Source organism: Callionymus lyra, chromosome 17, assembly GCF_982586985.1.
Source record: "Callionymus lyra chromosome 17, fCalLyr1.hap1.1, whole genome shotgun sequence".
In the NCBI taxonomy this organism is placed as follows: domain Eukaryota; kingdom Metazoa; phylum Chordata; class Actinopteri; order Syngnathiformes; family Callionymidae; genus Callionymus; species Callionymus lyra.
In genome coordinates, this window is record NC_141834.1 from 430,591 (window position 1) to 446,066 (window position 15,476).

Sequence of the window (15,476 nt, forward strand, 5' to 3'; positions counted from 1 at the left end):
AGCACTTCTGATCTGATCCAGCCTTACACCCCAGCTCGGGCTCTGAGGTCTGTGGATCAGAATCTACTTATGGTTCCACGCACACGGTTCAGGACCAGAGGAGAGAAATCTTTTCAGGCTGTTGCTCCTAAGCTTTGGAACGATCTTCCTTTCTCTTTGCGCATGATGGAGTCTACTGACTCCTTTAAGAAACATCTTAAGACGTTTTAATTTGTTCAGGCTTTTCCTTGATTTTCTGGAACTCCTGTTGTGTTATCAGTTTTATCTTGATCTTTAAAATATATACTTTATTGAATATTGTTTTGATTGTCTAAGCGCTTTGTGACCCTGGTCTGGAAAAGCACTATACAAATAAAAATTAATTATTTACTTACTTACTTTCTCCATGTTCATGTCACAAAAGTCTAACTGTGCACTAGGAGTTATAGATGATTAAGGTTAAACTTGTGTTATATATATATATTAATGAATCAATGTCTTTATTTCGGTTACATGCCCAATAAAAAAATAAATGATATAAGTTCACGTTCACATTTATTTTAAAGTAGAATCAACCAAAAAGGTGTAGGCTGAAACTAAGGCTTATTAAACCCTTTTTTCCAAAACTTTACAAAAGGCTTGATTCATTTATTAAATACGTATAAATAAAGAAATAATTAACAAACAAATAATTCATCTTTGACTTAAACAATATGTGCTGTTTAAAAAATATTACCGAGGCGGAACCTAATCTGAGGGACACATTTCAAAGACGGACCAGCATGTGTTATGTAGCTAGCTGCCACGCTTTTAACATTGAGCTCACAATATATAAATGATTTCATGAATAATTCCATTAGGAATTGTCAACTGATATTACGGTAATATAAGATGTGTAAAACGTTTACGTCATTTGAATCAGTTTTGGTTTCTGTTATATGATAAAGACTTTCATGCAAATGTCATTGACGTAAATATAAGTGTTGTTATTTACTTACTTAAAGTGTCAGAATAAACGCACAATTTCCGGAAATTTTGATTATTAATGTGCATTTTTATCTTTTGCAGAAAATGTTGATAACTCGGTGTCGTTTGTCGAAAGTTCTGCAGCTCACCCTAGCGGTCATCAAACCAGATGCTGTAGCTCATCCTGCCATATTAGAGGTAAAGTTGAATATCTTTTATGTTTATTTTCTCATCTTAAACTATTTTAGAGCCAAGCTTTAGAAATAGCTTATCGAGTAATATGCGTTCTTAGCCTTTGTTACAGTCGAAACAATTACTTCTGCTGCCAATATACCAGTTTTAAGGTTTGCTAGGTACTTAACCTGTGTATATACAGTAGTGTGTTTTAGATCCGTTTAACCATGTGTACTCTGCAGTTTTGATAATACTGGTAATAGTTTGCTAAACCATTGTGACGGAGAACTTGTTAAAATTAGATTTTTATCACAAATCACCATTGTTTATAACCAGAGTCTTGTTTAATTTACTCCAAATTAAATATTTAACCTGTATTTCATAGCAATTCCATTGAGCTACATTTACTTTGCTATTTTATAAGAGTAACTCAAAGCTGTTTTGTGCTTTTTGTACCGTTTATATTTTTGAATGTTAAAAAAAAGGACATACAATTCTCAATGCAGGTATTAAAATATATTTCATTAACTGTTAGTCTGTGTTTTTGCTATAGGGTTTTTTGCTATGACCATTTGCCGTCAAACTGAAATTACTTTTATTCTCGTATTTTTTAGGCTATTCACCAAAAAATCCTGGATGATAACTTTTCTGTTGTACGATGCAGAGACCTAGTGTTGAGAAGGAAGGACTCTGAGAGGTTCTACGCAGAACATAAAGGTAGTTGTTTATTAACCAAGCACTCCTGTTTATTTTTTTCTAATAAATATGTTTTTTCAGTCATTCCCAATAATGTAGCTCATTTGTACTGCATTCTAGTCCAACTTAAATCTTTAATCACTACCATATATCGAAATGTCCAGTCAAGCATTCAGCTAAGTCAACTATTAGTATCATTGTTACTCATTTATTAGTGTCCAATGACACTAATAACCTGAATCAATATTCAAGTTAAAAGTACTGTTTTTAACTTGGCTTATTTTTGCTGTAGGGAGATTCTTCTATCAACGACTTGTTGAATTCATGTCAAGGTGAGTCGTCGCCAAGATGTTAAATCCTTTCCACGATTGCTCACAATAAGACACGTTTATATATAGAAAACACTTGGCTGTAAGTGGAGGGCAGATTCTACAGTGCAGAAGTACAGTGATGGATATGAATCATCACTAATCCATTGAAAACGTTATAATCAACCAACCAGCTAAGAAGTTGCAGGTTCAATCCCAGCACCAGGTATGATTGTGTCCTTGTCCTTGAGCAAGACACTTAATCCTGATTGCTTCTGAGTCTACTTCCCCGAATATGTGATTGTTTGTGTCTAGCGTAAAGCACTTTGAGCATTGAGAAAAAGCAATATATGATGATTTACTATAGTAAACTGCATGTCTATACAGTCATTCTGAGCTCATTATATCAGTGTATTAAGGTTAATATAAATTAAAATATATGAAAAGTAAAAGATTTTATTATCTAAACTACTTGTGCCTTCAGCGTTTGCAACCTATTTTTTATGCATGCAACAATTCTGTTGGTCGGAGCTTAGTGTTATTGGCATTATATTACATAAACACATTTACATTCATTTGACATCCAAACAAAACAAGGAATCCGTTAAAGAATATCGTGGATCAAAAACACAAACAAATTAAAAAACACAACACCACAGGTTTAACCTAAAAACATGGGAAAAGTGTGGCCTTTGACTTTATATGTCCGGTCCTTGTAAGGTCAAAGGTCCACATACAGAAAACGTTTCTTACAATATATTTTATTTTGTATTTATAATTGTTTATTTATATATATATATATATATATATATATATATATTTATTTGTGGTCCTTTTTGTAAATAGTTGTTGCCCCATAAAAGAATGTAACATCAGACACATACTGTATGTGTAAAAAATCAAATCAAATCAAAAAGAAACAAAAGTGGAAGCCATACCATCGCCTAAAGCTATATCTGCATTTATAGCCCAATATCTTCATTATGATTAGACACTTTAAGTTAAATTGATTTGAATATCTGACACAGGACTACAGAGAAGTTGGAGCTACACTCCAAGTCACTGACGGATGATGGATTACAGTCTAAAGATGAACAAATAAACAAAAAATATTTCCAACTGCATTTGAAGAAAAGTAAACCTGACATTCAGTCTAGAATGATCAAGAGATATAATACATCTGTTGAAGTAAATAAAATACGGGTATATGGGTATAAAAGGAAATAAAAAGACACATGCAAGCAGCAGCACATCTGCTTTAAGGTGTGCTGAGTGAAGCATAACATGATAGTTCCTTCTGCAAAGTGACTCCTTAAATGCTAAGGTGTGAAGGTCATGCTGTGATTCTGAATGTACTTTCAATCACAGTGATTCAGCAGTAACTACAGCTACCATGGTGACACCAATCAGTGGAGACGGAGAACTTCTCTCCAACTTCGATGTGTGTCACACAGAGATTAGAACGCAGCTGTGCAGGATTCAGAAAACGTCATCTAAATGTGTCACTCCTGAATTTAACTGATCCTGTGATGTTTGTGTTTGATGCTTTTACTGAACCTCATTAAACACAAATGACTGCTTCTTCTATGACATGTTGCTACTGGCTCATACAGTGGTCCCCTGAGAGCTTATATATTAGCACGAGAAGATGCAATTCAGCGCTGGAGGCAGCTGATGGGACCCACCAAAGTGTTCAGAGCTAAATACACAAGTCCCGACTCTCTCCGGGCCCAGTTTGGACTCACAGACACCAGGAACACAACTCACGGCTCAGGTGCGCACGGACAGCCCTCTTGACACATTATTGTTTTTTTGACGCCCATAAAACATGACCACACAAGTAGAAGAAGAAAAACGATTTTTAAGTGGAATTTATATTATGATTTTACAATGCAATACAATATATATATTTGCTTTGGGCTGCAAACAATTAGTTAAAATGTCCTTTTTTATGGACAACAATGCTATGAGTAATATAAGCCTGAGGTGCAGAAGTTCAAAACATGTATTTTTACTTTTTTAATAATGTTTTTTTTAATTGTATACCAATATATATACCAAAAAAAACATTGTATTCTTGAACTTTAACAAAAAAAGAGGATACAAATACATTGGTATGCGATTATTACACAATATAAAATATATTGTTGACAAAACTGAAACACATTTCAACATCTTCATGGAAAATCATTTTTAATTAGCTTATTTAAGTTTTTACACAATTTTACAACAAAACAACAAATAAAAATCACTGCATTCACACATGCAACACAAGTGTATGTTAATTATTAATCTGTGAACTATAGGCTTGAAAAGAAACTGATTCTAAAGATTTCAACTGATTTCTCCAGATTCAGTGGATTCCGCCCGGAGAGAGATGTCCTTCTTCTTCCCGGACTTCAGAGACGAGGAATGGATGGAAAAGGAGGAGCTTTTGTTCAGATCTGGTCAGATAAAATACCAGCAAGACAAACTCATCCACATAATCTCCAAGCCAAAGTCATGACCAGCACTTCCCAGCACTAGGTGGAAAAGACTGGCGAACGGCATTTGGCAACCATTAATGCATGTGAACTTTATGTGCTCCTTCTACATGAATAGCTTGTTGTCTAGTGTCAGATTAAGTTACACAATTATTGTTGTGATTAACAATTCAACACACGCCTTCTAACATATATAATGTATTTTTTTTTAATGTATCATCAATATAAGCATTATTTTAATACAAATTTAACCAGTTTTTTGAAAATGTGTGTTTATTTAGTCTGAAAATGGTCAAAATGGAAGAGGTGTAAAATGATATTGATAATGGGTAGGGGAGTCATGATTTTTTCCGCCAGCCTCACTGGTTCTGTACCTTGACTAACTAAAAGTTTGTCCATACAAATATCCTCGGAATCAACCTTTCATCTTTGGCTTTTGACCAAACAACAAAGGAGACATTGAACAATGCATCTTTATTTTCTTCAGAAATGTCTAACCTAACACATTGATGTTGACTCACACTCGCTCACGCCTGTTGCTATTCTTGTTATCCTGAAACATTTCTAAAGACTTCCTGTGAGTCACAACGGAAAAAACAAATCACTAATGTTGATGATGCTTGTTTACTACAAAATAAATAAAAATATAAATTCTCTACTTCGATGTGCTTCATCTTAGTCAACATCAAGTGAAGCTTGTGCCAACAATCATCTTAAGTTTGCTCATCAATAAAATAAAATAAATATTTAGACTTCTCTTTTTTGTAAGATGCAGAATGATTTTCTGATTTATATATTAAGCTTTATTATGTTTTTTTTATTAGACATTACAACCATAAAAATACATTCAATATCCACAGAAAGGTGGATAAATCTCATAGCAAAATTAATCTCTTTATTTCGTCGCCCCATCTCTTCTCTTTTTTTCAAGTGTTCTGTGCGGTCACCGGTTTTATCGTCTCCACCGGCTTCATCACCTCGTAGCTTGTCATTGACTTCTTGACCTTGAGGTTCTTGTCCACCTGGTGGATACTCTGGGTCACCATGATGGTCACCTGCTTAGTGGACATCCGGTTGTCCTGCCATTTTGTCTGTAAACAAAGAAACGCATGTTTCACAAGAAATAGCTAAAGTGATGAAGCATCACAAAGGGTTGCAAAATTCCGGGAATTTTCAAAGTTGGAAACTTTCCATGGGAATTAACGGGAATATATGGGAATTAACGGAAATAAATAAGAAATTTACAGAATTGAAGGTTGGCCCTTAACAGGGAACTTAAATATAGTTGGGGGAAATATATTGTAGCATAGTCTTGGCTAAAACAACCAGATTTAATGCAAGTACACTCCTCAATCACATGCACACAGCACATTGCTTACTGCAGGGCTATAGAGGCCACGCCCCCTACAGGCACTGTGCATTCCTCCATCACATGCACAGGTGATTTCTTGAAGCCTGGAGGCCACACATTTGAGCTCAAAGCACAAGACTATTGAAGCCACACATTTGAGCCCACGGACTATATAAAGTCAAGTAAGTTTTGATAATATTATGGGGTAAATATATTTGATTTATAATGGTATTAATGTTTAACTTGCAAATATTAAATAAAAATGTATTAACACAGTAGCTAGCTAGCTGGTAAGTTAGGTGCTAAATGAAAGCTATTTTTCATTTCATTGACCATTTAAGAGGCTAGCTTATTATGGTGGTAGCTACCTCAAATTTGATGCTGTTTTTTCTGACTCCAGCAAGACGGTTTTCTGTAACCATTCAAGAATTTATACATCAATTGTCAAATATTTTGAAGACCATTCCAGTTGTTTAGCCAACTATTTTCTGTTCATGCCATTGCTTTAGTGTTTTTACAAGCTTTTTTTTTATGTTATTCTGCAGAAAAATGCCACGTTTGCCATCTGATGTGTGGAAGCATAAGCGAATGTTGAAGGAAAGTCTTTGTATGTATGTAAATACTGTGCAAAGACATACGTGAAGAATGCTACAAAAATGCAGCAACATATTGCCAAGTGCCAAAAAGTTCCTCAAGGCTCAAAACATTCAGCAGACAAGAGTTCCACTCCAGGGGAAAATGAATCTGCTGTATCAGAGTCAGATACCCTCTCATCAGCTCCTGGTCCCTCTGGTATCAGAGCATTCTTTGATTCAATGGATGAACGTAGCCAGAGAAATGCAGATGAGTGTTTTGCTAGTGCAGTCTACGCAACTGGCTCACTACTGATGCTGCCATCCAGTGTGTACTGGAAGAGATTTTTGAATGTTCTCCGGCCAGCATACACCCCCCCAACCAGGCATGCGCTATCTACTCATTTGCTGGATGAGGAGTTCAAAAGAGTGCAAACAAAGGTCAAGCAAACCATTGTCAAAGCAGACTGTATTTCAGTCATCTCTGATGGGTGGTCAAATGTTCGGGGACAAGGAATTATCAACTACATTGTCGCCACCCCTCAACCTGTATTCTACAAGAGCACAGACACAAAGGACAACAGACACACAGGCCCCTACATTGCTGATGAGCTGAAAGCGGTCATCAATGACATTGGACCAGAGAAGGTTTTTGCACTTGTCACTGACAATGCACCAAATATGAAGGTTGCCTGGGCACACGTGGAGGAGACCTACCCTCATATAACAGCCATTGGCTGTGCTGCCCATACTCTTAATCTTCTCCTGAAAGACATCATTGCACTGAAGACAATGGACACACTACACAAGAGAGCTAAGCAAGTTGTGAAGTATGTGAAGGGCAAACAAGCAGCTTCAGCAACCTATCTCTCAAAGCAAAAGGAAAAAAACAAGAGTACCACACTGAAGCTCCCCAGCATCACACGATGGGGTGGTGTTGTCATCATGTATGACAGTCTACTGGAGGGAAAGGAGTCTCTGCAAGAGATGGCCATATCCCAGACTGCAGGCATTGAAAGTGACATCAAAAGAATCCTGTTAGATGATGTGTTCTGGGAAAGAGTGACTAGCAGCCTGAGAATCCTCAAACCAATTGCAGCAGCAATTGCCAAGATAGAGGGTGATGATGCCATCTTATCAGATGTCCACTGTCTCTTTGCTGACCTCAAAGAAGAAATCCAGACGGTCCTGCCCACTTCCCTACAACTCAAAGCAGAGGAAACTGCTGTGGTCAAGTCATTGGAGAAGCGCCGGGAGTTCTGCACGAAGCCAGTGCATGCAGCAGCATACATGCTGGACCAAAAATATGACAGGGGCATACTCTCTGGAGAAGAGATTAACGGTGCTTATGCTGTTATTACAGCCATGTCTGGCCACCTGGGCCTTGATAAAGGCAAGGTTCTGGGCAGTTTGGCTAAGTACCGAACCAAGACTGGCCTTTGGGAAGGGGATGGAATCTGGCAGTCATGCCAGCACATATCTGCATCCACCTGGTGGAAGGGACTTTGTGGATCTGAGGCCCTTGCACCTATAGCCTCCATCATCCTCCAAATCCCACCATCATCAGCCGCCTCTGAGCGTAACTGGTCACTCTTCGGGAACACACACACAAAGGTTCGCAACAGGCTCACAAACGTGAGAGTGGAAAAACTGGTGGCCATTCGGGCAAACCTAAGGCTCTTTGAACCTGACACAGAGCCATCCTCAACCAGGCTGGACAGTGACACTGAAGAGGAGTCGTCAGAGCCGGATGTTGAGGAGGTGAACATGGAGGATGTTGATGAGGCCCAGGAAGAGGCCATTGCCTGAAAGGTTTTGGCAAAAAAGCAGAACATGCAGAAACTAGGCTTGTGAAGCTCGAGGGAAGAGGCTTTTGTTTTACATGTTGAATGGGACTTTTTTGGAGGGAGTGGGGCTCCTTTCATTTAACATTTTGAATGGGACTTTCTTTTTTTGGGGGGGGGGGGGGTTGGGGTCATTTTACTTTTTGATTGGGTGGGGGAGTGGGGTGAGTTAGTATTTACTCAACATTCATGTTTTTGTTGTTCATTAAAATAATTGTTCATACAAAAATAAAAACTAAAGTTCTACTCAAATAAATCTGTTGAAATGTCATGTTTTTGTATTATCTTGCATGGATATCTGCTTATGACAAAATAAATATTTACATTTATGTTTGGATATGATACAGTTTGTTTAAATTACCCCCAATTTCCAGTTAATTCCCATAAATTCCCAATAATTCCCATAAATTCCCAATAATTCCCATAAATTCCCATAATTCCCATAATTCCCATGGAAAGTTTCCAATTTGGAATATTTCCAAAATTCCCCAGCTTAACTTCCCATGGAAAGTTTCCGGAAAATTACCGGAAATTTTCCACCCCTTTGCAACCCTACAAAGGAGTGTCAGAGTCTGTATGTGGCACTCTTGGTAAAAAAGAGTATTCAAGGATTAAAGGCAGTTTTATTCGCCAGTACATATTTGTGTACTTACATGGAATTTTGGTGGTAACAAAATATACAAGAGAAATAATAATAATACTAATAAACCCAGCGCAAAAACTGTCAAACAGTGCAATAAAAGTGTAAATGGCATGGTGGGGATTAACTGGTAAGAGTGAGATGGCGGAGGGGAAGAGTGTTCTTGTGGCGATGAAAGTGTTGCTTCGTGAAGCCTCATCAGGTTGTCATGTTGTTTGAATATTAAAATGAAGTTTTGGCCAATGCAAAAACAAGTATCTGGACAAGTGACGACTTACTATTTCGTCTGTGTGAAGGACACTTCTGTGCTGCGTCACCTCATCGTGAGGAGAGTCCGGTATTGCACAGGGGTTCCTGGGTTTGACGTCGTTGAGGCTTGCTTCAGAGACAGAAGAGCAGACTGTCAGGTAGGCCTGGGCAGGTGGAGGCAGGCCGTCCTCGAAGAAATCTGTCACTGTAACGAGACACAAAACTTCTGTGTGGCTGCAATGAGAGGAGGAGTTGTTTGTACAGGTTGTTTTATATTGTATGATAAAGTTAAAAGTGTCCAGATAATAATAATAATAATAATATATATCCATCTATCTATCCATCCATCCATCCATCCATAGGTAAATATAAATCATTAAATAACTATGAATGTAAGCTGCTGAGAAAAATAAAACAAATCCATAAAAAAGTAAGTAAGGGTTGAACTAGAAATACATAATTAAAGAGGTACAAAATGTTTTTTTTTCTCATCACATGAGGCCTGCAACTCAGCAACACGTGTTTGGTCCTCAGGCAACTGATATTTCTTCATACATCAAGATACTTTGTATATAAAGTACATTTATAATGGTTATAAATATACATTAAGAACAAATACATTGTTTGATTCTCTCTGTTTTAGAGATTCTTCTCTGTCTAGTACAATAAATAAATAGTGGAACTGTTTTTTATATCACCAGCAGGTGTGAATATTTCCAAATAAGCTTTAAATTCCTCATGTGATTTCCATCTGAACATGAAAGATTGTTGTCAGTGCTCCACCTCCCTATGATAGAGAAAACAAATAAGACCACATTTTATTTCACCGTCTTTTTAATTGATATCGGATAACAGTGGAACGCAAAAGTATGTTTTAATATAATATTTAAAAAGTACGTACTGAAACCCTCAGGAGCTGTTGTCCTGCAGACTAGCTGGTTTGAAGCATCTTTGTTTGCATCTAGTTAAGTCAAAGTATCTCAGTAATTACATCCTGTTGCCATGAGTGCACGCTCGGTGAGTGCAGCAGCTCTTCATGTAGCTGGTTTATCATCTGCCGCTCGGTCGGGTTCAAAAGAAAGAATCTGGCATAATGAAGATCGATCAGGTAGACTGGTGTCGTCACCAGAGCAAAACACAGTCGTCTATTCATTCATGAAATTCATGAAGGGTGAAAATGTGTAAATATGACCAAATTAGAAAAATATATTTCAATGAATCACACTTGTTAGTAAATAGAGCAAATATAGGGTGGACATGTTTATGATGATGAGGAACATAAAAGTCAGGAACCTGTTTTAATAGTCTGTGTTTGTTTGAGGAATGATTTTTACCATTCAAAATTAGTTTAAAACATGTTCTAAGAAGCCTCCAGGTCAGTTTTTGGAATTGATTATATCGGCTGGATAAAAGAATAACCTCCGGAATGTCCTTAACATGTTGACATACAATTTGAGAGACAGTTAATGATATTAGAAGTTACTGTGACTTGTTTTCAAGATCTAATACGCCTTTGTTCTCCTTACATTGGGGACATTTAGTTTGTCACAGCAGCTCACAATGAATATCCATATACACACATTGCATTAAGAGTTTTAACTGTAATTGTCATTGTTTTTTTTAAGGCAGAAACACCTAAAATTGCACAGATTGATTTTTGCTTCTATTATCAGAACTGTGTAGTCATGGTTCCTTTGTTGTGCATTTGCTACAAGGTATTTCCCTGAAAAAAAAACTTTTTGACCATTAGCCAAAACAACTCCTGAATCATGGAAGTTGTTTAATTTATTTGATGTATTTTGTGTTTTATAAAATCACGTAAAACAATACCCTTGACATTTGACATAAAAATGAAAAAGAGGTTTAGATGAGATTTTCTAGAGAATATAGAGAATCTTCTTACCAGGACTGAGCTTGTCACAATTAAATCCGGCCTCATATCCGTCAGACGGGATGCTTTGAATGGACGACAGTGGTATATCCGTGTCGGTGCTGGTCAGCCAGGTGGACTCTGTCTCTTTGGTCCAGCTCTCCATGTAACGGGGTTCCAAAGCATCTGTCCTGCTGCCCCCACAGCCCATGACTCTGGCTCAGACCCTGGCTGCTCCTCTCAGTCGAGCGCTGGGGAAGATAAGTGTCTTTTCCAGTATATATTGAAGGTGTTTCATGTATGTTGTTTTTAATTTACCTTGCATAACTTTACTTACCCTTATCAGTATCATGTGACAAAGGATGAAAACCTTGGGCTCAGTGATCATGCAGACATCCTGTGTAACAGCATGAGACCAGATTTAGATGCTCACTGTAGTTTTTATTCCACTTCAATTGTCATCTTTTTCATGAGTTTAACCCGAACAACTTTCCTTAGCACAAGCGTTTCTTAGACAGCGGGAACCAAACTTTTAATGCCAATTCCAGCAGAAGCATGGTTTCCATAGAGACCAAGACACCCCTGGTAGTAAAAGTGCTATTTTTGGTCTGGTTTAAGGAAAGTCCCCCCACGACACAAAATGTCAGAATCAGTTCGTAGATAGTGAAATCTGAGACTACAGTTCTTTCAAAACCTCTCATTGGGAAAAGAGGCAATAGCTCATGTGAACAAAGGTTGGACGAGTGGAAGGTGATCAGTATGAACGACCAACATGAAGGAGCAGGATGTGACATAATTATAAAACCCCTTTTGTTTACACTCTCAAACTGCAATCTAACACCATTATTGTTTTAAAAAATAAATACTTAAATCCTTTCTTCATTTAAAAAAAAAAATTTGACTAATTCTTCTAATGCACTTGCCAAAGTCAAGGTCAAGGCAGGCCACGGCTGCCTGCTGGACCGACTGGACCAGAGACCATCACTATCTGTCACCATAGCAGTTCCAACGTGTTCTCATCATCAGAACTGAGAACATGGGGGAAGACACTAGTTATCCCACCGAACTTATTAATGGTGCACACTGAACTGCAACCTCCCATAATGCATCCCTGTCCACACATAGACGATCAGATGATCTTTATCATCATCACAACTCAGCGATTTAAGTTTCTGATTTGCAGTTTTACTTTTGTTAAAATAAGCCTGTGATTTTTTATTTGATTAAAGTATTTGTGTCAATAAGCTTGTATGTAAAATATAAGCGTTTACACAGAGGCTCGTGTGCATTGATTTACAACAGTGTGTGACTCATTGCAGTTAAATACATGTTTTACCTTTTTTTTTCTTCTGATCAAGGAGAAACAAATGGCTGGTTCTGGTTCATTTAAATATAAATAACATACTTGAAGCGACCATCTGCTTTCACTATTGATAAATATTGTAGTGACCAATCACCTTCCACTATTGGACGGGGGTGCACCATGGGAGGTGATAGTTCTGTGTGCACCATCAATAAGTTAAATTGGATACTTATTATTGCCTTCCCCTAAGTTCTATTGATAAGTACAAGTTCTTGTCAATGACAAATAAAGCAACATTATCGATCAGGCCTTTTGCTGGTGACTGCATGGTAGAGAGTATTGATGACGTTCATGGTAATGCTGGTCACTGGTGTGACAACAACAAGCATGTCGGTGGATCACGTGGACAGATTAAAATAAAAATAAAACCAGCAGGAGAAATGCATCGAAGAGACCGAGACTTACCCCCGGCTGTGGCTGCGATCATTCCCGGTGAACCTGCCGCTGCTCGTCGGAGCTCCAGAGCCATCATCAGCCGCTGGAAAGGCAGCCAGAGAGGAAGAGGATGATGATGATGATGATGATGCAGGTGGATGACGAAGAATTCGGATGAAGCGGGTCAAGCTCAGATGACACACCGCAGACAAGAACGTGCGAAAACAAACTAATGTAGAATCATATCCGTCACGTGGTCACCGGGTATGTTTTTTTGCACGGGATAGAAAAACACCAATGCGTGGAGATACACTGTTATTACAGAAAATTTGCCAAATGTGAACAACTTTTTGGATTTATTTTGGTTTTAAATGTTTCATTGTCTGACACATATAAAAGCTTAACAACAATGAATCGTCCACAAGAGGGCAGTCACACGACGCTTAAGAAGATGTGTTGTATAAGGGAATTCAATTTACATGCGCAAATACATTTGAATATAACCGATATAATGTTTTTGCAGAAAATCATAAATCAGAAGCACCTTTTTTCAATGATGGGAATGTATCGTGGGAATTCCTAAAATATGGTAAACTGAAGCAATTCAATTCTATCTTCCTAACTTATTCAGAGATATTTTTCACCTCTTTGACCTATAAAAAAAATAATATTTGACGTTTCTACTGTTGCCTATATTACATTTTTTTCTTAATTATTTTATTTATACTTCTTTCACATGTCCATATAAATATAATGTGTACCAAAGTGTACTATACATGCAACTTTATATGTTTTTAAATGTATACAATAAATATGTAAACCAAAACATCCAGATTAAAATAGATTTTCTGTTTTTAGTTAATACACAAGTATTATTAATAGAACACATTTATATGAATAGTTCACTAAAAGAATGAATGATAATATTGTTGTATTCACACTGAGGATCTGTCTCTTTCTAAAGACCTGCCTTATCTTCTCCGTCCTGCCTTCGTTGGTTCCCTGGACGACCACAAAATGAATCTCCCTGCTTGTGAACCATTTCGTCAATATGTGTCAACACAGCTGTGATTTGTATGACCTGCTCTCGTGTCCTATCTGCCGGTCAATAGTTCAGTCTTTTATCACTGTGACGATTAATGTAGCTTGACGCTAAACGCTACAGAGAGGGAAACATCTGGCGTACTGAGGAGAGACTCTGTCCAGGGCAGTCGTATAGCTACTTAGACCAAGTTAAAAAATATAGTTTCTTTACTGAAGTATTGGCAATTATATATTGGGTTGATTTGTTGTGCATCTGTTATTACCTTCTTAGATTTTTGGCTCATTGTAAGTGTTTTTTTTGTGCATTTCCTTGCAAGTTTTTAACTGTAGCTAAGCATAAGACAGCATTAAAAAGTACACAACACAAAAAGAAAAATATGGTAAACGTCCAACTTATAATCAATTTTATTATTTATTACCTGACTAAGCCGGAAATAAGGTTTGGAAATAATGTATTGAGCTTTAAAATATGTTTCATTTCATGAAGACAACATTGATTTTTATTGCATCTAGTTTAGGTTTTACTCAAGTTAATTGTATTTTGTAATAATATTTTGTGTTTGTGTTGGAAATGTATTCTGACTGTTTTACTTACAGTATATGTTTCAGCTCATGTGGTGAAACCTGTTATCTATTTTATTGATTGATCGATATACCTTTATTCTTCCCACAGTGGAGTTGTTTCAGCAGTTAACAAGGAAAAAGATGAAAGGTCCAACTGTGAAAACCCAACTTTCCTGACTCATATGATTTAAATATTGTCTTCCTCTCCTAGATGCATTTAGCCCCTCATAATGAAGAGACCAGTTTCCCTTTAAGAACATTGTATTGATTATAATAATAACAAAATAATATATAAAAAAAATAACTAAAATAAAATATGTATAATATAAATATAATTTAAGTAAGTAAGTCAATATTTGTAAAGTGCCTTTCTCAGACCAGGGTCACAAAGCGCTTTAACAATCAAAAACAATACACAGTTAAAATACATGCTTTAAAAGGATGAGATAACATAGAGACAAACACTGCAGCCCCAAGAAAATTAAGTGTAAGCCTTCATGAATAAAAAGGTCTTAAGATGTTTCTTGAAGGATTCAGTAGATACATCAAACGCAGAGTCAGAGGAAGATCGTTCCAAAGCTTAGGAGCAACAGCCTGGAAGTATTTCTCTCCTCTCGTCCTGAACCGTGTTCGAGGAACCATCAGTAGATTTTGATCCACAGACCTCAGAGCTCTAGCTAGGGTGTAAGGCTGGTTCAGATCACTGATGTAAGGTGGAGCCTGACCATGAGTCGCTCCGAAAATTATATAGAGTGAGTCAGAATTCTCGCTTCAGAGTTTTGTATTAACTGCAGGCGAGACACATCCTTCTTGTTTAGACACGAAAATAAACTGTTACAATAGTCTAAACGAGAAGACACAAACAAATTGATTATGAGATCCAAATCGTGTCGTGACACCATTCTCCTAAGCTGAGAGATTTTTCAGTTAAAAGAAACAGTTTCTGGTCAGCTTTTTGCAGTATTGTACTAGCGACATGACTTTGACAAATACTGTAC

At 37.1% G+C, this 15,476-nt stretch overlaps 2 protein-coding genes across 4 annotated transcripts; one reads left to right on the forward strand and one right to left on the reverse strand.

Moving 5' to 3' along the window:
* Window positions 1-744: 744 nt before the first annotated feature.
* Window positions 745-5,264, forward strand: nme6 (NME/NM23 nucleoside diphosphate kinase 6). 2 transcript variants are annotated; one of them, XM_087778947.1, is made up of 6 exons: window positions 745-868; window positions 1,046-1,143; window positions 1,734-1,836; window positions 2,108-2,147; window positions 3,737-3,897; window positions 4,475-5,264. In XM_087778947.1, the coding sequence occupies exons 2-6, from the start codon at window positions 1,051-1,053 to the stop codon at window positions 4,627-4,629; spliced, it is 552 nt and encodes a 183-aa protein (XP_087635073.1). In that variant the 5' UTR covers window positions 745-868; window positions 1,046-1,050; the 3' UTR covers window positions 4,630-5,264. The 2 variants fall into 2 exon arrangements, with proteins under 2 accessions (XP_087635073.1, XP_087635074.1); XM_087778948.1 differs by having other exon boundaries at window positions 759-860; window positions 1,048-1,143.
* Window positions 5,265-5,363: 99 nt separating this feature from the next.
* Window positions 5,364-13,058, reverse strand: baalcb (BAALC binder of MAP3K1 and KLF4 b). 2 transcript variants are annotated; one of them, XM_087778949.1, is made up of 5 exons: window positions 12,901-13,058; window positions 11,470-11,529; window positions 11,166-11,383; window positions 9,292-9,467; window positions 5,364-5,697 (listed from the first exon to the last, which is right to left on the reverse strand). In XM_087778949.1, exons 3-5 carry the CDS (start codon window positions 11,341-11,343, stop codon window positions 5,533-5,535), a joined length of 519 nt encoding a protein of 172 aa, XP_087635075.1. In that variant the 5' UTR covers window positions 11,344-11,383; window positions 11,470-11,529; window positions 12,901-13,058; the 3' UTR covers window positions 5,364-5,532. The 2 variants fall into 2 exon arrangements, with proteins under 2 accessions (XP_087635075.1, XP_087635076.1); XM_087778950.1 differs by lacking the exon at window positions 11,470-11,529.
* Between the last annotated feature and the right edge of the window lie 2,418 nt (window positions 13,059-15,476).

Excerpts from the sequence above, each read along its gene's own strand:
- nme6 (XM_087778947.1), top strand. The coding sequence starts at position 1,051 with ATGTTGATAACTCGGTGTCGTTTGTCGAAAGTTCTGCAGCTCACCCTA. Across the intron at positions 1,144-1,733 it reads CTCATCCTGCCATATTAGAG|GCTATTCACCAAAAAATCCT; the intron begins GTAAAGTTGAAT and ends CGTATTTTTTAG. Across the intron at positions 3,898-4,474 it reads GAACACAACTCACGGCTCAG|ATTCAGTGGATTCCGCCCGG; the intron begins GTGCGCACGGAC and ends TGATTTCTCCAG.
- baalcb (XM_087778950.1), bottom strand. The coding sequence starts at position 11,343 with ATGGGCTGTGGGGGCAGCAGGACAGATGCTTTGGAACCCCGTTACATG. Across the intron at positions 9,468-11,165 it reads TTGTGACAAGCTCAGTCCTG|TGACAGATTTCTTCGAGGAC; the intron begins GTAAGAAGATTC and ends GTCTCGTTACAG. Across the intron at positions 5,698-9,291 it reads TCCTTCACACAGACGAAATA|ACAAAATGGCAGGACAACCG; the intron begins GTAAGTCGTCAC and ends CTTTGTTTACAG.